General features: G+C 36.8%; 1 protein-coding gene across 1 annotated transcript in view; it reads left to right on the forward strand.

Annotated features, from left to right (window-relative positions):
* The first annotated feature begins 2,173 nt into the window (after positions 1–2,173).
* SPTB (spectrin beta, erythrocytic) overlaps positions 2,174–27,548 on the forward strand; it is a 58,020-nt gene continuing 32,645 nt past the window's right edge. The window contains exons 1-9 of the mRNA XM_072428341.1: positions 2,174–3,543; positions 18,483–18,672; positions 20,750–20,901; positions 21,116–21,289; positions 21,470–21,558; positions 22,444–22,524; positions 25,134–25,249; positions 25,908–26,020; positions 27,219–27,406. Coding sequence (XP_072284442.1) covers positions 18,528–18,672; positions 20,750–20,901; positions 21,116–21,289; positions 21,470–21,558; positions 22,444–22,524; positions 25,134–25,249; positions 25,908–26,020; positions 27,219–27,406 — 1,058 coding nt within the window. The 5' untranslated portion in view covers positions 2,174–3,543; positions 18,483–18,527. The remainder of the gene's footprint in view (positions 3,544–18,482; positions 18,673–20,749; positions 20,902–21,115; positions 21,290–21,469; positions 21,559–22,443; positions 22,525–25,133; positions 25,250–25,907; positions 26,021–27,218; positions 27,407–27,548) is intronic.

Raw genomic sequence — 27,548 nt, forward strand, 5'->3', positions numbered from 1 at the left:
GAACAAAACACTTTCACAATATATAGTGTATAAGATATAATGTGTATATGTATAAGACATTAAACCACCGAAAGTTATCTTGAAACTTTTAAACGACTTCAGTAATTATGACCATATTGTGACCCTCTGTAGGAAAATTAGTTTACTAATAATAATAACTTTATACCATGCAGAATGCAAAAGAAGAAGGGGACAGTAGTCAGAATTCTAAAAAAAATTAACTAGCAGGTAGTGTTAGTTGGTTAGGTAATTCCAACTTGTATCAGCGCTATCCCAACCTTGAATCAGAACTAAAATCAGGCAGGCATTGTAGGTGGCCAGATAACAGCCAGCATGGTCTGGAAGCCGAATTAGCTGCACTGAACCTTACCTGTGACTGAGTAAAAATTACTGGATCCAGATTTCTCAACTTCATTTGACCTGAGATCTGAGCACCTCTACAAGCAGGTTACATAGGTTCGGATGGGGGGAACCCATTCTTGCATAAATTCATCTCTGCTTAATGTGACTGAACCAAATGTGCAACAGAAAATTGAGATGGCCATACTCCATATTGGTAGCAATCTATATTTCATTTTATTTAATTGTATCAAAGATATACCACTACCATGTTTAGGAAACATATACACAAGGTGTGTAAGTCATTGTAATTTTTTTAAGGTAGCATTGAACTGAGAAATATTGTAGGATTAACACGTTATAAGTTACACATTTAGTCTAATGTTTTTTAATTGAGGTTACTCCAGAGGTTGTTAGGAGTTCCATGAGTAATGAACAGTTTGTGACTCTCAGGTCTGTTACTACTGTCACCAATGACTTTTTCATACAGGATCAATATAAAATTCTTTAATGTTCCAGTTCAAAGTGGCCAATGTAAGTCAGTCTTGTAATATCTGCAACATTGTCGCTACAGGTCACTGAAACAAATTTGATTTTTAAAGGAGTTTTTCATTTGGGGAAAATTTTATAACAGATGAGCTGTATTTTAAAATGAATATTGGCAAAGCTTGTTAATGATAATATTAGTTATAAATTAAATTAATACTTTATTTAGGAATGTGTGGCTAGAGTTAGCAGGTGTCACTTAGGGGGATCTCCTTTTATAGTAAAGTCATATAGGAAGTGGTTTAAACCCCTTTCAGGTTTTTATTTTTGTCAATGTACCTGAAGGGGAGATTCACCCTCTTTGTTGATCCTGGTGACTAATGCAATCTGGACAGAAAGTAAAAGTTTATCCAGGGGGCCTGATTTATTAAAGCTCTCCAAGGCTGGAGTGGATACACTTTCATCAGTAAAGCTGAGTGATCCAGCAGGAATCGATTTCTTCAAATAACCTTGCTAGCAAACCTTTTGAATCCTCCACCAGATCCATTCCAGGTTTGCTGGATCACCCAGCCTGACTGATGAAAGTGTATCCTCTCCAGCAACGGAGAAGTTTATTAAATCAGGCCTAAATATTACAAATGCCACCAGAACAAATGTACATCACTCGTTGCACATTGCGTTAATCTGTTTTGAGGACAATTGTCTAGCTGGAGAGATCTAGTTGAAGTACCTTCATTGAAGGGAGATGTAGTTATTTTTTACTTAGCTATAATTGAAATGTTTTTTGCTAAATATTCACTTTTACTAAATGAAATCTCGAAACCTAAAACTACGTAATTCATTTGGCTAGGACTGGTACCTAGGACTAGGACTCACCGCCCACATTCCAGATCAACCAATCTCATTCAGGATTCTGTGGTATGGTTCTGTGCAACAATAGAGTTTCTGCACATGTTGCCAAGGGTTCCTTGAGCTGTGGCTGATTATAGTCCCATTTGATGGTGCTTGCATTTGGGTAGGACCACAAGCATAATTCTGATCTTTACTTATGTTGAAGTAAGGAAGAAAGAGAAAGACAGGCTTTTATAGACAATTGGTTATAGTAAAAAATATTTATAATTTAAGTCCTTGTAGTCCTATTTCCAACATAGACCTACTGGGCTTAAAGACCTATCATCCAACAGTGAATATTCTATCCTACAATGGCTGTTAGTAAGCTTGTGTTTACAATTGCACACGAGTATTAGTATGTACAGTTTGCCGACGCGTTTCACCTTCTGGCTTCCTCAGGAGATTATATTGAGACCCAAAATTGAGAGGTGTATGGCAACATGTAAAGGATATAAAGGATAGGGTGGAAAGAGATCTGTTGGGTGTTTCCTTATAGGTAGAGATGTTTCCATGTAGGTAATAATCATTTATCATTAGAGGATGGCTGCTTAGCTGGATGCATACTATGTTGTGGTTAGAAGTTCATAAACTGGAATGAACGGGATATCCAGGATATTCTTTTCTTATTATAGTTGTAGGTAAGTAATTGTGATTGTAGATCCTTTGGGAAGCAGGTTGTTTCTCAAAGTTTCTGGGCATAGATATTTATCTAGATATAAGATTTGATGTAAATTAGGGTATTTTTCACCGTAATTCACACCAAATCTCATATCTAGTACATGCTTTAAAATGTTATATCATTTACACAACAATATTTGTATGTTGTCAAACCACTCATACTCAGATTAAAAAATACTAATAAATAAAACAGACATAACTTTTTATGTATCATTATGTAACTTTTTTTGTATCATTATAAAATGGGCAAATGCCAGAATAAAATGAACAATAAATAAAATGAGTAAAATGATCACTGGATCACTTAAATAAGAATATAAAGAGTTTAAATAAGGATACAGGAAACTTTAGCTTTTAGAAAGGCAAAATCTGCACAGGAATTTGAGTGTCCCATTTTTAGACTATATAAAAGAGTTTTCTTTAACACAAAACTACAAAAACTGTAAAACGCATTCTAAAAAATGGTAGTTTAGTAACAACTATAATTTTCACTTTGACAAGATATTAATAATTGTAAATTTTTGATGAAAATGCAAAACTGTAAATATAAATAGCTGAAAAAGTAAAAACTCAAAATACTAAAAAAACATAATGAATTAAAATATTTTTTAATTTATCATAGCTTTATAAATAGAGCCCAGAGAAAATGATTATAAAATGTATAAACCACTCATGAGTATCAGGTGTAGATAAATATTATTACTGCTGCCCACCGCAGTCTATCAGACATGATGTCAATGTTCAAATGAAAATTTTCTCTGCTACATTTTTCATTACCTAAACATTTTCTCAGTAGGCATAATCTAATTGTAGTATGGGTGGGATATCATCCCCTTTAATCTTAGTTTTCAAAGTCTGTCTCCTGACTAATCTAGCAGAGTGACACTGGGCCCATGGCATTCCACAGCTGACTGTCCACACTTCCCTTATACAGAGGATCTCAGCACCTCAGGAATGTCCCTGCTCACTTACTGATAATTTTATTTTGGTAACATGGGGCGGGTCCTGTGCCTGCAAAATGTAGAGTGCTGTGTGAATGTGGATATGCGACCTTTTTTCAGCTGTCCTTTCTCCTTTGTCCCCAAGCGTTGTTTTCTCTTTTCCATTGTGGCAGTGACAGCAGGTGAAAACTGAACAGGACAAAACAAGGTAAATTTCCATTTTTCAATTTCCATATCTTTGGAAGCAGAAATAGATCTAGATGTGTATCATGTTTTGGAATATTCAAGATAATGTAGTGGATAAATACAGCGGGCACCCTTATTAAATGGTGACTTGAATTGGTACATTTTATTCTTGTTAATTGGTAAAGCATTACTGATTTCTTTTGTAGAATGGCTCAGCAATAAAATGACATTTAAAGCAAACCTGTATTTTAAATAGTTAGTTAATATTTGTGAATACCACACAAGTAACATGCAGGGTTTAAACCAACTCATTTTTGTATTCTCTGGACACTCCATCCTTGGATATATTGGACTCCCCAGGTTTTGGATAAAGCCACCAGAGAAGAGAAAAAGCTAAACCAGTGTTCAGGCAGATTTACTGATTGACTGGTTTGCCCCCTATGCCATCCCACCGAGTGACTTTGGCAATACCAAGGGCAAACTTAACAATTCCCCGGGGAAGCCAGGCTCCCCAGGGCCCCAATTTGCAGAATGGCAGGGGTGTATGGTGCTTTAATGCCGCAACATTTAAGGCACTAATTCAGGTTTCCCAGGGACCCATTTTGGCTGACACCCCCACTGCATTTGATAGTAACCTTTCACCACATATGCATTGCATAAACTCCCCAACATTCAGTACTTAGTGCCAGCAATGAATCTGCTTCTAATTAATGAAAACAGAGGTCTCCACCTTTGCAAACATAGGAAGACATTTTGCAGATTAGTCAGTTCTATATGTGCCCCAGGTCTGGTGTTTTAGGGGTGTGCTAAAAAATCTTTACAGACTGTTTGTTGTACTTCCTTTAAAATGTTAAAATCATGTTTTTTTCAATGTGTGTAATCTAAGTGTTATGTGAGTTGCAGAATTATCCACAATGTAAGTGACATGCATTTGCATCTGAGCTTTATCCGACATGTATGATGACACCATGGGTTTTGACCTAGGGCTTTACACTTCATTATGTGTCTTACTGATTCCTTTTGGGGGAAAAAAAGCTAAAAAAAAGCTATAAAACAAAATCACATGCTTATTTCCTGGGTTGCTGTACTTTGCACTTTTATATATGTTCATCATGAAGATTAAGAGCAGAAAAAAGACCAAATGTTCCATCAAGTCTGCCATTTTTTGTTTTTAATTAGCCTTTTTTTCTGAGCATTGACCTAAATCTTTTCTATGCATGATTTATATACTATTGATAGACTTACTCCCTTTGCTGGAAGTTCCAATCATCCACTGGTTTCTCTGTGTAAAATATTGCTTTCTTACATTAAACCTTCTTTCTGCTAGTCTGAGGTCATAACCTGAGGTCATAACTCTGCCGTCAGAGTATTTCATGAACTGGGTCAATGCACCGATGGCGAATCTGCTGGTTAGTAAAGGTTTTTGAGAATTGTGACTTATTATTACCCATTTAATGACCTCTTTGTCCTGTATATAGTTCTTTATTGGTGTATGCTTCTCTCTCCCGGACTCTTCCCTTGCAGTAGGGTCATAGTTTTTTTCATTAGTACTACAAGTATTCGTTTTTTCTATTTTTGGCCGCCATGTTGGTATAGTTCTGCTTTATACCAATCATAATTGTTGACATTGAAGATGCTAATTTTGTTTACTGCTTCTTTAATATTGGGAACAACCCTTGTTTACTATATAAAACCATTGACTACTACACAGTGAAAGTACCACTTTCACCTGGCAATTACTTCACATGGAACAGATCTGACAGCCAATGTTGCTTTGGCCCCAAAAGCACATCTTTAAATAGCTGTCTCCAAATGAAACCTAATGAAAGTATTACTCACTTGTTTTGTGTTGATGACCCACAAACAATTCAGCCCAGTTTATGAGAAGTAGTTGGCCATGAGATTTCTAATTAAGCTTATTCATTGGGGTGTTTTGCCACAGCTACTAAATCCCCAATCCTGGCAAAGAACAGGATGAACTCCCATAGAACTGTATAATCATTGGATGGCGGGGACATGCTAGCATTGGCATTTGTTGATTGGTTGAATGCATTACCCCGAACAACTAATCTATACCAGCATGTCATTTTTTAAGTAAAATATAGCTTGGAGACTATTATTGTTATTATAATAATAAACAGGATAAACTGAATTTATATAGCACCAACATATTACACAGTGCTGGACTAGACATCCATACATATGTACAAACACAATGCACAGTGAATATGATTGTTCTTAATAGCACATCCTTAAAAACAAATATGTATGCTGACTTAATCTTTATGTGCTGCACTTTGCCCATAAGTGTTTTTCTTTAAAACAGTGAGGGGAAATTTATCAACTCTGCTCCATAGCAAGGCAATTCTAAATTTGAGCAGTGAGATAGATTGTTCCACAGATTTAATGTAAGGTTACAACTTGAATTATAAATTCCTCCTTCAGCTGTTTCAAAGAAACATTGGGACAAAATACTACTTGACTCTGACCACATCTCAAATCTGCATTGGTTTAGAATTTAAATCTGTCTCATATTCACCAATAAATCTATTGCATGCTTTTGTAAATCTGTTGTACTTGGGTGCTCAGGGGTCACAAATACATTGTAGACTTGTTTTTATGACTTTGGTGATGGAGGGGCTTTTTGCCTTATTGAAATATGTCACAATGGGCCTAATTTATTAAGGCTCTACAAGACTGGAGGAAAAAGATTATTATGGATGGACTTGGGTGATGCAGCAAACCTGGATTTCTATTAGTTGACAAATGTTTTAAAGTCCTGCGCCAGATCAATTTCAGGTTTGCTAGATCACCCAGGTTCTCCCATGACAGTCTATCTCAGGGGTGTCAAACTCTGGCCTACGGGCCAAATCTGGTCCACAACGGCCTTTTTTTTTGCACCCCAAAGGAATCCTAAATATTAATTGCAGCTTGCCTGCCGCTGCATTGAAATAGTGCCGCTACTACAATTCACTCACATCTATAGACCAGCAGCCTCTCTGCCTATGCGTGGCCCCGCATTGGACTGTTTTATAGACGCAGTGAATTGTAGTATCGGTGCTATTTCAGTGAAGTGGGAGTTCCAGCCACTCATAACAATAAGCCCTGCATTGGACTGTTTTCTTGACGCAGGGAATTGTAGTAGCGGTGCTTTTCAGTTTCAAGTTAGGCAAGTTGGTAATTTTGGCCCACTGTGTATATGAGTTTGACACCCCTGGTCTATCTTCTCCAGTCTTGCGGAGCTTTTATAAATTAGGACCAATGTTTCTGAAGAACTTGAAGCAGCTTAAAGTATCTCAAATGCAGCAAACTGAGCAACTCAAAGGCAAATCAGTGTGCTTTTAAAGACTCCAAAATCATACAGTGGGTCTGACTTATTGTTTTCAAAAGTTTTCTCCAGCGGTGCCAACAGAGGTGTCAGTACAACAACTAGGGTTTGCAGAGTTTTGGAGTTATTGAGATTATGTTCTACTGGTGTATAAAAGATATGCATATGATCAGTCATTCATGAAGGCTAGCTTTTGAAAAATATTACAACAAAAATGAGAAATGTTGCTTATAGCTTCTGATCTGATTCTACCTCCCAGGCATGGCTATGTAAAGAAAGTAGCAATAAAATGCCTGACATCCTGGCTCTGGTTTCTTGGTAGGGGGATTTAATACTAGCCCAATGCCTTCATATCTATGGGTACCTTTGTGATGCTTCTCTTTCTAATGATTAAAGTCAGTTGTGGTTTATAGTTTGGGGTCTTCAGAACATAATATTTTATTGTGGTTATGGTTTAGAAGAAGATTAGCACAACTGCCAAATTCGCTAGGCAGCTCTTGATAAGTGGACTTCTAAAGGGCGGGAGAGTAAAGATGGGGAAAGCATGATAAGCGAAAGCTGTGACCTAGTGATAACGCTGTTTGTAGGATCAGAAAGGTTCATGATGAAGCACTTTCAGATCTGGAGTCATATACATGAATTCACTTTCCATACTAAATTCCTGAAAACAGGTCCCGCTAATACCATCAAATATGGTAATAATGACAACAAATGATTCAATCTGCTGAATGACCACTTATTGCTTGTCTGCAGATCAGGTCATCATAGGCTTTTCCACTGACAGATAAGTTCAAATTGGGGTAAAACATAAAACAAAACTTCACTTTTTTTAACAACTTGGGACAAGAATATTTTAGAGAATACTATGTCTCTTCTACAATGAAAGGTCCCTGCCTGCTCACAAACATCTTTAAAATGTATACTAAGTTGTGCAAGCCAGCTCAGACATTCCCTATATGTCTCAGTGCCAGGATGATTTACCTGTGCACATGTACAGGAGTCATATCATCCCAGACTGGGAGATAAAAATGGCTAAAAATGAGGAAGTTGGAAAAAGAAATATCGAAGATGTTGGCACCAGCAGGGAGTCCACAGATTACTGGAAGGGTGGTAATTATTTTAGACTTTAGTTAAACAAACTCAGTGAACATTCATTATGTACTATGCCTCTTCAATTGCCCTCAATGCGCAGGAAGTACCTGGGAAGCATATCAGCTGATATATTGTTCAGTTTGCATAATAACTGTATCTGCATGACCTGAATATTCATCAATGCCAAATGTCTGGATTACACATTTTTGTGTGTTATATTTATGGCCATTTATATATTACATGTATATAGTGTGTTGTGTGGATGTTCATAGCTAGAAGTTTGAAGGAAAAAAAACAAGACGGTGAGTTTGGAAATATACTTCTCGTTTGATCTTACGACATGTTGCTTCTGTTGTCAGATGGGCTGGTTCTCTAAAAACCATGACGAAGCATCACATGGGTGGGGAATCCCTCTGGTGCTGGTGTACTTACACTGATAATGTCCTCACTTGTACATGAAAAAAAAAAGAATTCTGTAGACAAAATATATGATGTCTGGGCTTGTGCATGGAAACCAGGGGCTGCTGGCAGCAATAATTATAGAACAGGAGCTGTAGGCCCATTGCACTTTGGTAATTTCTTCTACTTATAATAGTACTGCTCAGTGTACCTTGCCTGCTTTGTAGGTTTTGGGGAAGATTTAAAAATAAAACACATAAGCAATCCACCAACATAAAACCAGCTTAATGTATTGCCAACCACACTTTCATTCATTTTGCCTTCCTCTGGATCAACTGGGCATATAGATTTTTGGAATATTCAGGTTTTCTCATATTTTTATTAATTTAGTGGTTGAACTTTCTGTCTTCTTTTCCACCTAAAAACCTGGGTAACTATGTCTAAGTGACCAAATTATCAAAATTAGAAATTTATTGAATTTCTACTGGTACATAGTGGATTTATTTGACCTCCATGCCAACACTAGTTGCAGAAATAGTGAGTAGTGAGTAGTAGCACTGCTGTGGTTCAAAGCCGATAAAAAGCTGGCAAACAAACATGAACCCACCTTCCATCCCAAAATCTATCCTAAACTATATGTAAAAATAAAACTTTTAGTTTTGCAAAGAGCATGAGAAAAGATAGAACCTCACTACTATAGGAAGATTTCAGGAAGTGAATGGGAATCTCTCCAAATGGGATACAAATAAAAACAGTACCACATTTTTAGATTTGGAAGTCTGACAAAGTTTTTATTGCTGACCATGCCTTCTTGTGCTGGCAAAGCTGAATAAGATTACAGGCAGAAATAAACCTTTGGCAGAAAATTTAACACTTTCTTAATTATTATTATTATCATCTTGTATTTATATAGCACTGCCATATTACACAGCACGTCAGAGGGGCTTACAATCTAATGTCTCTATGTCATATGTCATTAACACAGTCTATACAATTTTTGGGTGGAAACCAATTACCTAACTGCTGTTTTTTGGATGTGTGAAAACAAAAAAAAATGAAACATTTACAGCGCAGTGATATTAAAGAAATGCACAAGTCAAGCATTGCAGTGCTCTGTCTAAGGGTTCCAAGTAAGTTCAACAATGTTAGAGGTGTCTTTGAGAATACAGTTAGGTCTTATTATATAAGATTTAAAAGAATAAAATAAGTGCAGCCTCCCCCTTTCATAACTTGTAATAAGATATTACATTTTTGGTTTGGACTAGGATACACATTAAACCATAGATTGTTCTTCATGGCATGTGGCTTCTTCTGGTTGGCTATTAGAGTGGATCAATCAGTCACAACTTTGGTAGTAACATGCCCTGAAGCAGAATTTTTGCAAATTCATGACTCAATAGAGCAATAGAGAGGTGTAGGAGTTCCTGCCGTGAGTGGTTGCCATCTTTGCCAGTGATTGTTTCTGTTTCCTAGCTTATAGTGCTCAGAGTGCATGGCACCATATTGGCACTACAGCATGCTAACATATGTAATGTGTATTACAGCAACAGATGCATTTACACAATCCACTGAAATGGTGAAGCATAAATCCATTCATGGTTTTGTGTTGCTGTAACATTTGTTACTGTAATGCATGGGAATGTGGTATAATGTAAATTATTTTTAATGGCACCAGAGTCTCCCCAGCTCTCCAACTGGCAGCATAAAAAGAATGACCAACTCCTCTTTCAAAGCAGAGCAAATTAAGGAGCTTCTGATGTCCTGCAAGGTGCATAATGCAACAGAGGACACTTTCTGATAAGAAAACATGACCCTAAACAGTTCATTGCTTAAACCTGGGACATTTTTTTCATTAATTAAATTTATTAGGAATTCTCTGATTTCAGAGTCCCAAACAATGAACCCTCTACCACCTAGAATAAAAGAGTAAGGACTGAACTAAAAATCATAAGCCTCCCAGTATGGTAATATTGCTACATTCATACCAAAAAGAGCAAAACCTAGCATAAACTACAATAGCAAGTCATGATTCACTGCTGCAAACTTTAGTTTTGTTCATTGTGTCACTCCAGTAACACTTTTTGTCATAAGCATGCCACCATCTTGGACCGATCTGTCCTTCACTGGCACTTTCGTGTAGTCAAGGAATTTGGCAGCTGTTGTGAGATCATTTTAGAAAGGCTATTTAAAGCATCACCATAAGTATGAGAGAGCTACACATTCTGCATTTCCCTCTTATCAGTTTGGTCTTTACTATACCAACTGTAGAAAACTACAGCCATCAAATTTGCCATATCATATGAAATATACATTTTGGACTATGCATTTTGTGTGTATATAATGACAGTAATGATAAAAAAAAAAAATAACTCAGAACCCAAAGTCGTAAGGTACAAACCCAGTGAGAACTTGTTTTTCCTGAACATACTGTAACTGCAAAGGTCAGAGCCATCTAGAACCACCGGAGCGAATGGTTGTTCCAGAGATCTCCAGACACATTTCCCCATGTACGTTAGTGTTCTTGGAATCTTTGTCTATCTAATATGCCAACCATGGGGCAAACTTGTGAGAGCAGAAAGGGGAGAAGCTAAATGGTGTTAGGGACAAAGAAAAGTGTTTTAAAAGCATAACTAAAGCCTAACTTTTAAAACAATGAAATCAGGTGAGTCCTTAATTGCAGAGGGGAGAAGCAATGTAGCTTCTGCAAAAAAAAAAAAAAAACCCTTACCTGCTTGATCACAGTCCCAGCAGCCCTGGGGAATGCCAGGCTACCCAGTATATCCCAGCATCATACGCTGAGCTGCGTATTAAAGCAGAACAAAACTTGGGATACTCACCCGCTTACTTACAAGGTGCCGGCATCTTCTTCCTCCTTCTTTTCCTGAATACATCTTGATTGTGTGGCCCAGGATGACGTATTTGTATGGGAGTTAATGCATTCCTGGCATGCGCAGGGAAAACTGGAATTGCTGGGTATTCTGGCATGCACATGTGCAGCTCAGCTTTTTTAGACAGATACCCAGAGCAATCAAGAAAGTAGGTGGAATTCTTTAAGAAGAGACATTCCATTTCTGCAATAATGACCTGCCTGATCGTGAATTTTTAAAAGTGAACCTTTAGCTCTGATTTAAGGTATAGTTCCCCTTTAAATTTGTATAATAATCTTAAATCCACATTCTAATGAGGCAGACGTTGATCGATGAGAATTATTTGTGGTGTCTTTAAAACTGTTATGTGATAGAGAAACATGATGAAAAAAAGAAATGTTTTTAATAAATCTGTTCAGTTTAATAGATAAAGCATGATATCAGATTTCAACTGCAGCCAAAACCAGTGCTGTCTCTGTCCATAAGTGGAAGTTTTTATTCACTTCCTGTTAGGAATGGAAATCTCTCCAGACAAAAACTAATTGGTGGTAAAGGGTTATAACTTCTCACAGTTTTTATTGCCCTCTCTCTACTTGAAAAAAATCATTATTTTTTGTATGAGCACCACAGAGGCAGAAAGTAATGGAAATATCTTTTTGAGTCACAGACAATAATAAAAACTCTATACACCCCTATTTGTTGTACAGCGCTGCGTAATATGTTAGCGCTATAAAAAACTTGTTTATTAATATAAATAATAATAATAATAAAAATTTACAGACCATAAATGTGTTAGAGTTAGGCTTTGAAGTAGAAATATACTGAAAACGTTTTTATACTATTTAGAAGAGACACGGAATATAACATCCCCCACTACCCAAACTTTCATTAAGCCATTCATCATAAATTCCTTTATAGCATCCAATAGTTGGAAGATGACACAATTCTGCTAGTGTCTGTGTCCACTGTGAATTGTCTATAGGAATACATAATAAATGATGTGCATGGTGGCTAACACTTTGGCCTTGCAGATGAAAGCTTGGCCAGGACACTATCTACAAGGAGTTTGTATGTTCTCCTGGGTTTTCATAATGGCACATGATGATGATATAGACATTGGATTGGGAGCTCCTCTATAGGATAGTTAGTGATATGACTATGGACTCTGTAAAGTGCTGTAGAAAATGGGATAATAATGAATAAACAAATTAGCTTAAAGCAGAGCCATGAGAACAAAGATTGCAGTTTTTGTGAAACCAGGTATTAACTCAAACTTCTCAAAAGCATCAAATTTAGGCTCTTTTAACCCATTTTGGTTTACAGATTGAATAAAGTACTTGAATCAAAATACAGAACTGCAATTCTTGATGTGCCCCCCATCACATTTCCTACACACATACAGAAATTATAGTGTAATCAGTACGTACCGGTATCTGGCATCATGTATGCAGACTTACAGAAATTGTGAGTCAATCAATATGTATGTCAGCCATTTGGCACTGACGTCACCGTATGTGAGTCTGTTCAGCTGTTCTCCCGCTCGCCTACATGTGTCAGGTGTTATCAATTGATGCCAGAGTGCTGAGGACAGTCAGCGCTGTGTTATCAGGAGCTATGGCTGAACCTCATTCTTAGAATTCACCCATTTAAAGAGGTAACTGAAACTTACTCATTTTTATTATCTTTTAATTTTAAATATTTTTTCCATGTCATGTATAAATTGATGTAATGGGAGAGGGGGTACAGCTAAATTCGGGCACATCGTTTTAAATATAGTGGGGGGTATGCTACATATAGTGCAGGGTGCCTACAGAATAGTTAGGCATGGGTTGATTATGCAGTGCATTTTGCTTTTATATTTGTTTTCATATGTACATAGAAAGGTAGGTATATTTTTGGGACTTTAAAGGCAGTTCAGTCACAAAATGGGCTCAAATATAAAAAAAACAATTGTTTATTAAACACAGGCCATAAAAACAATGGATGGAAATTCCATAAAAATGCTCAGTACATAGTACCAAACAGCTGTGTATATTATTGAGATGTTGTAATTGATTCTGATAATCCAACGCGTTTCACAAGATACATCCGCTTCATCAGGGATATTACAAGACCTCAATAGATATAATGCACTAAAATATAAACACGTAGAATAATTAATACTCTTATAACTCCAATTTTCACATTTACAAGCAATACAATATATGATGCATAGGTACATACCAAGGGTGTAAAACCACAGTATATAGTATCGAGTGTAACTAAGCTTGGCATGGGATGGGGAACAAGAGGACCCCCTCCAGCAGCAAAAGAGAGAGAGAGACACTGAAACGGGAACCAATGGATCCAGTTAATATACATTTTGTTTTTCTGTGTCAGGTATAATCTCATTGGGTCCTGAGTAATAATCAGCAGCTGTAAAAGTTCAGGTAACAGCATTAGGACCAATGTAAATACAATGTAAATGTACACACATATATGTAAAAGTGCAACTAGATGTATAGAAGGTTCAGATATATTAAAACCAATATAAATATTTTATAAGTGCACAACTTGTATGAAATGATCCAAAGAAAGGTCTGTACAGAGATATGTCTAATCCAATAATGCACAAAAAAATAGACCTCCTAAAGCAAAATTTTCCCCATGAAGTGCAATCATAGGTGAAAAGAAGGTCCAAAATGAGAGTCTGTTCCTCAGCTGCAGCAGATGGGACCAACAGGGTCCCACATGGAGGTAAGGACCCACCATCCCCCTAAATACATCCCTATTGCCAGGGTGTCATGGGACCCGCTAATCGGCGTCCCACGTGTGTAGGGCACCACAGGAAGTGATGCCTAGGCCGGGGAGCCGATTGTCAGTTTCTGGGAGTGGGTCTGATGATGCAGCAGACATGATTTGTTTTCATATATACAGGTACAGGGCTAGCTGATTGTTAAAATTTGGGCAACTGCTGTTGCTTGTTCACTGCCAAAGTAAGTGTACATGGGCACCTGACAGTGTCTTCATATTAGCTTGTGGCTTACCTAGGTGTGGGATAGGTATATCTGAACATGCCTATTGGCAGGGTTCATAGTTATATCCAACAGAGAAGCCTTGATAAGCAGTACAGGTGCTGAAGACAGGTGCCCTTTACACTCTGCAATACATTACTATAGGGTTCAAAGAATGCTTCTTGCATGTGATCAGGAATCAAGGTAAAGTAATAAATCTCTGCGGTCAGCCGTGTGGTTCACCATGGAGTCACCTGTTGTGGTAACAAGTGTCTTAGGCCCATTTTAAACTTGCGATTGACTACAGCATTGTACCGCAGGCTCATCTGCATTCCCAACTTCTCCCATTTAACCAAACTGGGGTGGCTGGGAACCATTTTGTGCATGCATTTGCATGCAGCTGTGTTTCAATGAGATTGCAGCACAGTTCCTGGCAAAGACATGTTGCTTCTGGCCGTGTGGTTGCTTTCATTCCCCCATAAAGGAAAAAATAGCACTGCAACTGCAAACATAATGGCAACACTTGCAGGTTTGATATGTTCCTAGGAGAAGCTTTCTACACGGTTTGCCATTCCCCTGAAAAATGTTTCTTACTTGCTGTGAAATCTCCAAATGTGACAGTGGTAAAGTAAATTTACATGGTTCTTACCCCCCTCCCTACTCAATACAAAATGGAGTTGAGTAGCGTTGGGCTGCACTTTACAGTTAAGGATAGTAAAGGATCAGGACACAGAGGGAACACTCTAATTTTATTTCTTAGCTCTGTGCTAGTGAGTTATTGAATTGGGACCAACCACTCTACTATTTTACTGTAGTCAATCTAGTTATGGTTTTTTGCTGATAGATAGTCAGTGTGATGAAGATAAATTGACTTTTATGCAAACTGCATTGAATTAAAACTGAGCCCATCAATATCTATACTTGCAGATTGGGATTTGCATTAAAAGCAAATTTTCTTCATCTCATTGACCATCTCTAGTTACTGTATCTTACACATCATCACTGCTGTTTGCCTTGCTTGTGGCAATAGTGCAGTATTACTGTTGGCAATGTTGGCTCCTTGCACTGCCCTCAGGGGCCAAATTTCCCACGATGGAAAAAAAAAAAAAGTTGACAGTAGTAACTTTTGCCCCTCCTTTCCATTCAGGACTATCTAAGCTGCCAAGGACTCAATAAATAACATGGACACATTTACAGCAATGACAGTCATGTTCCAATTACATATCCCAAGGTCACATTTATAGCTAGATTTGACTGCTTGGTAAAGTTAGGGCTGCACCCCTCTGTCTCTGACTTATGGTCTGACACTCACCACTATGAATGAATGAAAAGTTAATTAGAAACCAATTAATAGATCAGATGTACTATGTATGCATATGATGGCTCTTATTTCATCTCTTACTATGATTAGTAAACAACGTCTGCCATTTGACCGCTAGGTAAATATACTAAGCAGACGCAATGCATTCCTTTTAAGAAGGCTTGAGAAATCTTGTGACTGTCGGGATTTCCCCCGCACATATGGCTGTGTCATATGTTTGTTTGTCTTTGTACTGCAAATACATTTATATTTGTTCTGATTTGTAACAATAAAAGTTTTAAAATCTTCCTGGTTGAATCTTTGTTGCATTAAGATTATTTTATTAAATCAGGGCTTTTATAATAGCATTTGATGGTTTACAGTAAATCTGTATATAGTGTTTATTCCAACCCAAAAGAAAGAGTAATGTAATTTTAATCAGCATCTATTTTAGGTAATTATTGCAATGATAACCTTAAAATAGAGTACTTTGCATGAGAAGGCAAGATTGGCTTATCTGGAAGTCCCCCACCTCCCAAATTAGAAACTCTCTGAACAATTTCCAGATTGGGCCTGTTTATTTGGTGATAAGTTTATCATTACCTAAGATAGAAAATACATATATTGTTCCTATTTTCTAGGACAACCTAAACTTTCTTTTGGTAATAATAACTAGCAATTAAAATTTTTTTAATCTACACTCAAAAAGATAAAAATTAAAACAATGTTTTTTTTGTTTTGACCAGTGTTAATTTAAAAAAATATTTTTACTTTAAATAAAAATGATTCTTTTTATTTTCTCATTTATCCCATTTAAAATTGCACTGCAGATGTTGTTTTTGGAACAAAGCATTCCAAAGGTATTTGCAGATGAAAAAAGATTGCTTTTTGTTCTTTTTGTTTTCTATATTACAACACTAAAATATTATTAAAATACAAAACAAATATCAATCCTAATAGCAATAAAAAAGTCAAACAACAGTTAAGTGGAGAAGAGGAGGAAGGAAGTAATAAGAACTGATAAGGGTCAACTAAGTGGTAATAGGAGGTTAAATAGGGGAATCTCCAATTTCATAATCTATTTTCCGGATTTCCCCAAGGCTTTCTGTGATGCAACACTATGGCTCCACTGATTTATTATTGTTGTTTTAGACCACCACAAACTGTGGAATTCCTTTTTGCTTCTTCTGATTGGCAATTACTCTGGATACAAAGTCATGCCCTAACTCAACAACAGATATCTATGCTTGTATCAATGTAGCCACCATTGTTCTTATTACTATTACAACAGATGTTTCAGTCATGTTATTACTTATCAGGCTTCATTTAAGGAGAGAAGATTGACAATTGTGGAAGAACCTGGGTGATCCAGCAAACCTGAAATTGATATCCTAACGTCATTTGCTATAAACTGGAAAATGTTTTCAATCCTGGCCCTGATCCATTCCAGGTTTGCTGGATCACCAAAAATCCTATGATATTCTGTCTTCTCCAGTCCTTGAGAGCTTTAATACATCAGGTTCATTGCTATTTTGCTTGTTAATCCTCTAACTATACCCTCTAACTAATTATAACCTCTAACCAATATTTTTTTTACAGATTAATTAGGATTACAGTTTTTTTTTTTAAATGTTATTTTTACCTGTAAGGTTTCTTTAACTGTTGTCATATGCATAACAAAGGCTCACCTTCAATATACATATGACTTAAATAGAAAATACAATATAACAATATATTATGGAAAGTTTACTAATAAGAATAAAGTATGCCTACTTTGCAAGAGAATTGTTACTAACCTTGGTGAATACAGCATATATGTAATACTGAGCAATTCCCAGCTGTCATTTTGTCAGCCGATCATAGCAGTTGGCAGGAGTGGAAGCAGGAGGAGATGAATATGGAATATACATTCTGGAATACTTGCTGAAGTTGTTTTGGACATAGTTGAGAGATAATAGAAACTACCATTGCTGACTTTAGGAATGCTAATTGCCTGGATCTAAAGCTGCGCACACACTTCCAATTTTTGTCGTTGGAAAGGATCTTTCACGATCCTTTCCAACGACAAGGGAGTGCACGATGCATGAATGGTGTTGTACATACAGCACCGTTCATGCTCTATGGAGAGGGTAGGGGGAGAGCGACGGAGCGGCACCCTGCTGCGCGCTCTCCCCTTCCCTTTCATTAGGATCGGCTGTCGTCCATCGTCCGTGGATCCGGCAGGTCGGTCGTCCGGACGATGGACGACACCGACTGTACACACGGCAGATTTTCGCCCGATAATTGGCCGATGCCGATTATCGGGCGATAAAAATCTGACGTGTGTACGTAGCTTTAAGCTGATCTTTTGGTTTTGGTAGTTTCCATCGCACATCTGATACAATCACACAGATAACTTATTACTTAGCTGCACATCTGAGCTGTATATTTATTTAGGGTCAAGGATTCAGAAGGTATTGAAGGCAGAGGATTAGAACACCAACAAGACAATCTGGATTTTTTTATACCCAAGTCAAAACCAGCAGCTCCTTTAATCTTTTAGTGGAAAGTTTGCTTTTAAAAAAGAGTCTTATTTAAGATTAATTAATGCAAACATATAATTCATTACAAAATACATTTTTAGATTTCATGAATATAATATAACTTAATTATCAGATTAGTAATATAATTATTATTTTATTAAATCATTATTAACATACGTCAGCTGATCCCAGACCTTCATTGTGAGAAGAAGCAGTAAAGTACAACCATTGTGTTGCACTACGGTAGGAAGCTGAGCTGATGTGCCATTTCAGAAAATATGGCTGACCCTAATCATATATATAGTTACAAACTGTACACTAAAACAACATTTTAAAGTCATTACAAATGTTACCAAAAGCCAATCTGTTTCACATATTTGTTGTAGAATGTTTAAAAATAATATTTTTTTTAGAATTCCTCTATAAGGTCACTTGCTGACATTTCATATCTTTGTTTTAGTGATGATTATTTGATGCTGGAGTATAACTGGACTAAAAGAAGAAAATGCAGACCACCGACTTTGATAATCAGGAAATTGAACAGCAGTATAGATGTGTGAACTCTCGCTGGGAAGCCACTGAAGATGACCTGGACAATGACAACAGCTCTGCTCGTATGTTCGAGCGATCAAGGATCAAAGCCCTAGCAGGTAAATTTAACAATTGTATTCAAATAGTAAAAGGGTCATTTATCATCTGCCCTTAGAAAGGTAGTCTGTTCATTGATAGTAAGAACTTGTGTAGTGCCAAAGAACTTAAAATGGTCTATTTATAAAGCAGTGAATCTTACATTTACTGAAACACTCCTTGGTGGAGATTCATTTACTGCCATTAAATCACATGGAAGGTTTTTCACCAGGTAATGATCCAATAAAAATCAGAATTAATTTTTTTGAAAAATTGATCCCAAGGTGTATTTAAACCCAATAAAACACATTTAATAGATTCCAGTTTATTGGGACTTGGATGTGGTAGATGAAGTTACCTGTGCAGTGCAGGCCTTTAAAATTTCAGATAACCTGGTAATACTGCTTGAACTGTTTCTATGGAGGAGAAGCATTGTCACCCTACAACAGGAATTAAGTTAGAATCTCCTTTCACCTCCTCTCTCCTTATTTCTATACCATAATTAATAATATTTCTATACCAAGTTGAAGGAGTTCTGCACTTTACCAAGAGCCGAGCACTGAGTTGATAAGACTACAGATCAGGCAGCAACAGACCAACAGGGCTCAAATAAGCAAAGTTCATTGTTGGATTTACATAGACTTTAAATAGCCTAGAATGGTGTCATAAGAGCGGAAGTCAGGATTTACCTTGGCTATATATATAGATCTAGCCTTCAATAAAACATGACATGTGAGGGCTGAATAGCTGCGCCAGTGTATTTGTTTGTCCTGACTTTATTCTATTTCTGAGTAATGCTGTAAATCATATGGAAAAATATGACATTTACAGCTATGTTTTTTACATGAGACAGTGAAATCTACATTACTGTGACAATGTACTATTGCCAGAATCATTACCAGTCATTGCTTGACATATATGTGAAGAAAAGAGTAAAGTAATAAAGTATATATGTGTGTTATTCTTACACATTTATATTTAAATCACATACTTAACTTCAAATACATGATAATATTGTATATGATATCTCTGTGGAGTCAATTACTGTACAATTTGTAAATATTTTTCTTTATTGTATTCTGTTAATTCAGTTTAAGTTTCTGTGAGTCCCCTGAAGAAGCCAAAGGGTGAAACATGTCGGGTGAATGAAACAATCCTATGAATTATGATATGATCCAATGTGATATTTAACATTGGTACTGTAGTATGCTGTATAACACCTTTATCCAGCATAGTTCAGGCTGTGTCTAGCTGAGAAAGTAATAATAAATTAACACAAGTAAAAATTGCTTGATTGTTGCCACAAAAAGCTGTCTTTCTCTTTCTTCCTCTTCTTGATATATATATTCTGTGATACAGAAAAGTAAAATGTGATAAACATAAAAAAGTATATATTTATATATAATAGTATAATACACTTCAGGGTCATTATAACCCTATATATTGTCATGTGGTATTTAAGGTAAAGTAAATACTAGACAAGATTGTCCTCGAACAAGATAAATTTACATTAAGGGGTTGGTCTCGGGTACTGACGCATTTCGCCTCTTATGGCTTCCCCAGGGGGAACCCTCAAATACCTATTACATGGAAACATAGGATATAGAACATATTTAGAGATATAGAAAATATTCAAGAACCTGCTTGCCATAAAACCCCTTCTACTTCTCTATTGTTTTCTTCCCATTAACTACTATGGGTTTGGCATAATGAAAACAATACTTATGTGATCACAAAGAAGGAACCACCAATCTATACTCCCTTTATATATATGTGTGTATACCTATTTAGCCAATTTCACCTCACTTTTCATAGTATTACCATGGTAGCAAGCAGGATAAATCTCTAAAACAGATCAAAACAGAAAAAAATATAATTTTTTCATTGAAGTAGGGAAGATAAAGGACACTTGTGCCAATGACAGATTTTCCTAAAAACAAATGTGAAGGGAAAGTCACTAACCCAAGAAAACCTGGGAGGTTCATGGTATTCTATATTCTATCCTAAAATTAAAAGGGATTTGAATAGAATCCACATTTAGAGCAATATTAATAACTCACAGATTTAAAGAGGTATAATATATGTTTTTTTGTGTTTCAGATGAACGTGAAGCGGTGCAAAAAAAGACGTTTACGAAATGGGTGAACTCACATCTCGCTTTTGTGAGCTGTCGGATTTCAGATCTTTACTTGGACCTACGAGATGGAAGGATGCTGTTAAAACTACTTGAAGTACTCTCAGGGGAGCAGTTAGTAAGTTTGCAACCAATTCCATCTTCCTCTGTTATCAAAGATTTATTACAATAGCAAACATTAAAGGCAAGGTATATTGTGTATTGACCAAGCACATACCGGTAGTTTGTATCAGAAAATGACTTTCACCTTTTCTAAATATGTGCTATGATATACTTATTATAATTTATTACAAAAGTGTAATGTTTCATGAAAGTATTATTTTTCCTTATAGCCAAGGAGGACAAAGGGAAGAATGAGAATTCACTGTTTGGAAAACGTAGACAAAGCCCTCCATTTTCTAAAGGAACAAAGAGTCCACCTTGAAAACATTGGACCCCATGACATTGTTAATGGTAACCAAAGGTTAATACTGGGGCTTATCTGGACCATCATATTGCGTTTCCAGGTATGTTCTATTGGGGTTGGTATCAATTAAATATTGTTTCGGCTTGCACTTTGTAAGTGTTCCTAATACTATTAGGAAAACATAAGTTACCATAAGAAGTTATTAACAGTTACCAAATTAGCATTTCAATGTATTTTCAAAGTTATTTACCTGACTTGTTACTTGGTTCATGCTTTGCAGATACAAGACATTATTGTAGAAACAAAAGGTAGTGAAACTCGCTCTGCTAAAGATGCTTTGCTGCTCTGGTGTCAGATGAAGACGGCTGGGTTAGTATTCCGAAAGTGTCTGCTTAATGTGTCCTAGACATTAATTACTAAAGTATTTAAATGAAGCCCTTGGTAACTGTTCAGATTCTTCTGCACATACTACAAATGTAGAATGAAGAAGAAGATGTTGTATATGGTTGTAAATGTTGGTGCCCTTGGTTTTCACTGTAGAGGGTTCCAGCTGATGCCAAGACAAGAATGGCACCCAATACTTTAAGTATATATAAAAGCCAAAACTTTTTTTAATGTTTAATAGAACAAGGAAGAGTTAAAATTTCCTCTTTTCTATTTTCCCTTTGACATTCTATTATGGAGATATCTATTCACTTACCGCAGTGTAGATCCAAATGACTGAAAGTGTACAAACCCCTTGTATCCATTAGAACATCCATTGAAAGATTTCCCTGTTTTCTTGTCCTGGTTGCAACTCCAAATTTCCAATTCCCTCCCCTATTTTTAAAAGAAAAAAGGATTGATAATTTTAAGTTCTTCCCTTTCATGACATTCCACATCTTTTGCCTTCTATTGTTCTTCTAAGAATTCCAGTCTGTATATGAGATTTCTGAGGACAAGATACTATGCTAACAAGTTCAATGACATTTTGGACACATTTCTAATTCACAGAACACCGTTTTCAAAAAAAATTACAATAACTACTTTTCACACGTGATGAGCCTTTCATGTTAACCATTTATTCACTATTATTGAGGTCTATAGTTTAAAATTCACATGTGAATATGTTTGCATAAAAGGAACATTTGCCTCCGATTGAGATCAACCTTTTTTTTTTTTTACTTAATGCAATTAATTTTTTCAATGCATTTTTGTATCTGGTATTTTCTGTAGTTGCCTCTGACTAATATCTATATAACTTTTTCTTTTTAGATATCCAAATGTAAATGTCACCAACTTTACATCCAGCTGGAAAGATGGCTTGGCTTTCAACGCTCTCATTCACAAACACAGGTAAGATACCATGATGTCCAAATGGTCTTTTTAGTAAACTATTGCTAGTTTGTAAAAGAAGAATGCCCCGAGTACCTAAATTGACCACATGAAAGCAAACAATATAAGGAAAACTTAACCATATGTAACATAAGGAAATTCAATTGCTTTTCTAGCATCTCTAACTTCTAGGTCAATTCTATCTGTCCACTCCTGACTTGTCTCCTTCAGTCCTGGATAAGGTCTCATGCTGCCTGTCGGCCATCTCATCATGGACGTCTGACCAATTTCTGAAAGTCAACCTGGATAAAACAGAACTCATCATCATCCCCCCTCAAATTCCAAATCTCCCCCTGACATATTCCTAACTGTTAATAACACTGTTAATCGTCCCTCTCCGCAGGCACGTTGTCTTGGCGTCACCCTCGATTCTCCTCTCCCATTCACCCCCATATTCAGAACATTTCCAGAGCCTGTCACTTTCACCAGCACAACATCTCTAAAATCTGCCCCTACCTGTCCCCTGAGACCAAACTCCTTGTACACGCTCTTATCATCTCTCGTCTGGACTACTATAACCTCTTCCTCTCTGGTATTCAACTAACCCGACTCTCTCCTCTACAATCTATTATGAATGCTGCAGCCAGACTCATCCATCCTTCCCTCTGCTCTTCCTCAGCCACATCTCTTTGTAGCTCTCTATACAGGCTTCCATTTCACCTGAGAATCGAATTCAAGCCCCTGTGTTTTGCCTTAAATCCCTCCATAGTTTTTGTCCAACCTACCTTTCTTGTAGGAAGATACTCCCCCAGCCACTCTTTCCACTGCTCCAATGACCTGCTAATGACTTCCTCACTCATAACACGCATGGATACAAGTCTTTTCTAGAGCCGCCCTGACTCTCACTCTGGAATGATCTTCCTCATTCTATTCGGCTTGTTCCTACCCTCTGCTAATTTAAAAGAGCACTCAAAACCCATTTCTTCAAACTTGCCTACCCATCTTCTCCCATCTCTAAAACCCTCACTACTTCCCACCACTACATTAACCCCCTCCTATTGTGTGGGACTTCCCCCACCGCCTAGATTGTAAGCTCTTCTGGGCAGGATGCTCTCCTCCTCCTGTGTCACTGTCTATATCTGTCTGTCATTTGGAACCTGTATTTAATTGTACAGCGCTGCATAATATGTTGGCGCTATATAAATCCTCTTTAATAAAAATAATAATAAGTAAATCTGTGCTTTGCTCATGTTGAGCATTGAAACAGAAGGACTTTCAGGCAGACCTCAGCAGACACAAGCAACCACTCTGTTGACCTGATAGAAGCAAAGGAATGTCCTTTATAAGGTATGACTGGAGTAGTAGATTTTATTGGGCTATAGACACCCAAATGAATTCATGTAGATTCTTATGGGTGGGTGACATTTTTCTCCATACCCAAAGGGAGCCAGGTGAATGAAGAAGAGCTAAGCATATATCGAAGAGAATGAGGTTAAGGCAAACTGGTTGCTTCACACTAAATGTGCTGGGATTTGCTTTTTAAAGGATACAGGGACTTATAAATTTTGTTGTGTGTGTGTAGCCATTTCCGAGTCAGACTCAAGTTTTACCTTTAACAAAGTAAACATTTGACTTACTGCCTCCATGCTACTGTATAATCCACACCAAACCCAACTGTGTCTGTTCCAATTCTTTTCATAACAAGGGAACAATACAAATCTGTTGTTCCTACAGTGTTTGCCCAAAGAAGAAGCAAAAGGCTTGGGAGAGAACCTCATCTAATACATTTCTCTGACCATCCTTAGCCTATATTGGCTGGATAGCAACTGCTAAAATTAAAAAATATTGTGTAGTATGATGTAGTCCATAAATTACAAAGTATCAGGTACTAGCCTAATGAATGGCCATGCTTTTATTGGTAGTTTGTGATGTTGTTTAGTGATTTTAGTAGTTCCAAAAGTAGTACATATATTTTCTCATCAATTGGCCCTAACCCTCCTGATTTCTTACTCCAAAGTAGGCTTGAAGAACACAACTTCAAGGAAATGTTACATTTCCTATTTAATGTACAGGGCTGCGTAATATGTTGGCGCTATATAAATCCTGTTTATTAATAATAATAATAATAATAATAATAATAATTTTCACACCAGAAAATAGGAACAATTATAACAAGCTTTTAATTTATTTTCTATAGCTATATACCAAATTTTAAATAATTTATTGTTTCTTTATATAATTCTGTCTTTCTTCTAAGAGAGAGAATGAAGCAAACAAATGCACAGTAAATATTAAGCAGTCTGAAAAAGTGAAAAGGATAAATTTAGGTTTTATGAAATACATCTGTTTCAATAAATGTTTCCTAATTCACTTATTGTTGAGAATGGCCTAGAGTAAAGACTGATTTGACTTGTCACCCCTATCTTTCCTAGACATATAAGAACACAATGCCACGGAGCAATAAAGAGAGTTATGCATTATGTACGTCAAAGTATTCTGTGTTATGTTAGTTCCCAAGGTTATCAAACACTACAAATAACTTCTGTCCATATAAGATACACTGGGCACCAAATATTCAGCTCCAGTGCACATTATATTATACTTTGACCATGTTGGTGTTTTCTTTGCAGGCCTGATCTCATCAACTTTGAAAAACTAAAGAAATCAAACGCTAAATACAATCTGGAAAATGCCTTTACTGTGGCTGACAGACAGCTCGGTATAACTCAGTTGCTTGATCCAGAGGGTAAGTTTTAGTAAAATGTTCAGCTACTGCATTTAGGCAAATATCTGTATGCACAAGATGATTAGAAATATTTCTATAAAAAAGCCTGACTTATATTTGTTTTGGTAATTTGTGTTCACTGATTTCCATTCATGTTAATGTGTATCACTGCTGGTAGCAACAATGATAGGAAACAGACAAGAATCACTATTTAACCATTGATTTTTAAGGCAATGCTGAAGACAACAGTCATCTTTGCAATAATCATGCTGCTTATATAATAGCATGTGTAATGATAATAGTTGCAGCCTATTGCTGGCACAATGAAATATCACATGGATTGATATGATACAGTCTATGCTGTGGTATAAGCAGGGATGATCAAACTTTAAAGCCCATCACCTTGTATCACCAGTGTATTGCAGAGGGCACTGCTTAGTCTTAGAAACCAAAACCAGGGCATAGTGCAGCATAGGCAAGGGTGCCAACCAAACCTACAATATAAAAATATTCCATTAAGACTTCTACTGGTGAAGATGATAGCTTACCTGATGGCATCCTGGCAGAGAGTGCCTACCTTTGTATGGGAAGCCATGGTGTAGGTTTGAGTTATTGTTTTGGAGTCTAATGTACTTTGTCCGCCACTGAATATAAACAAGTGATTTTATTACTTTTACAGATGTGTTTACTGAAAATCCAGATGAAAAATCCATCATCACATATGTAGTAGCATTTTATCACTATTTTTCCAAGATGAAGGTTTTGGCTGTGGAGGGAAAAAGAGTTGGCAAGGTAAGAGGTTTTGCTTCATCTACTTATACTACTCCAGTCATAGCTTATACAGGAATGTCCTGTATAAGCTATGACTGGAGTAGAAGATTTTATGGGGCTATAGACACCCAAATTAAATCATGTGTATTCTTATGGGTGGGTGACATGTTTCTCCATACCCAGAGGGAGCCAGGTGAATGAAGGAGAGGTAAGCATATATCAAAGGGAATGAGGTTAAGGCAAACTGGATGCTTCACCCTAAATGTGCTGAGATTTGCTTTTTTTATTATTATTATTAACATTATTATTATTATTATACAGTATTTATATAGCACCATCATATAACACAGCACTGTACAAAGTCCATAGTTGTGTCACTAACTGTTCCTCAAAGGAGCTCACAGTCTAATGTCCTAACTATAGTCTAATGTCATTAATGTAGTCTAAGGCAAATTTTTTAGAGGGAAGCCAATTAACCTCATTGCATGTTTTTGGGATGTGGGAGGAAACCGGAGTACCCGGAGGAAACCCACGCGGACACGGGGAGAACTTGCAAACTCCATGCAGATAGTGTCCTGGCCGAGATTTGAACCTGGGACCTAGCGCTGCAAAGGCAAGAGTGCTACCTCTGAGTTTATGAAGGATACAGGGACTTATGAACTAAGTGGTGTATGTGTGGTCATTTCCGAGTCAGACTCAAGTTTTACAGTTGAAGGCAAATATGGAAATGTTGTATTGTCATATGGGGCTGATGTTATTAGGGCATGCTAAGACTGGAGAAGATAGACTATTATGGCAGAACCTGGCAAATTCAGCAAATCAGGAATGGATTTCTTAAAAATCATTTGCTGATAATTGATAAAAGTTTCAATCCTGGACCTGATGCATTCCAGGTTTGCTGGATCACCTAGAAAGATAGTCTATCTTCTCTATTCTTGGGAAGCGTTATTAATCAGGCCCAATGTATCTAAACATTAAAGGTCTGGATGTATTTTGGGTAGTGTAGAAGATAACATCTAATTTTTGCATGTTCATTTCTAGCCTTTAAATTGGGCATAAGCACTGGGTCGGTCCAATATACATGCCTGATGCTGCCAACTCTATTGCTAGAAACTAACTGTATGTTTATTAATAAAATTACCAGTTTATACATCAGATGTTGAAGAGTTTAAAATTCAATTAGAAAAATTTTGATAATTTTCCATATTTTCCCCACCAGGTTTTGGATAATGCTATTGATACAAACAAGCTGATTTATGAATATGAAAGACTGACTTCAGATTTGCTGACATGGATTGAGCAAACAATCATTGCCCTTACTAACTGGAAGTTTGCTAATTCTTTACTGGGAGTCCAACAACAACTACAATCATTCAGCACATACAGAACCACAGAGAAGCCTAAAAAGTAAGTAAAAATGGAGTTGGCGATAGACAGGACATAGGGGGCGAAGTTTGCTTCTGCACAAGGGCCCCCTTTGGGCAACAGGGGCCCTTACAAGGACAGTTTAGGTTGGCAAAATCAGTAGTCAATAGGTGCCCACTGTTGG

Source organism: Pyxicephalus adspersus, chromosome 12 (genome assembly GCF_032062135.1).
Source record: "Pyxicephalus adspersus chromosome 12, UCB_Pads_2.0, whole genome shotgun sequence".
In the NCBI taxonomy this organism is placed as follows: Eukaryota; Metazoa; Chordata; class Amphibia; order Anura; family Pyxicephalidae; genus Pyxicephalus; species Pyxicephalus adspersus.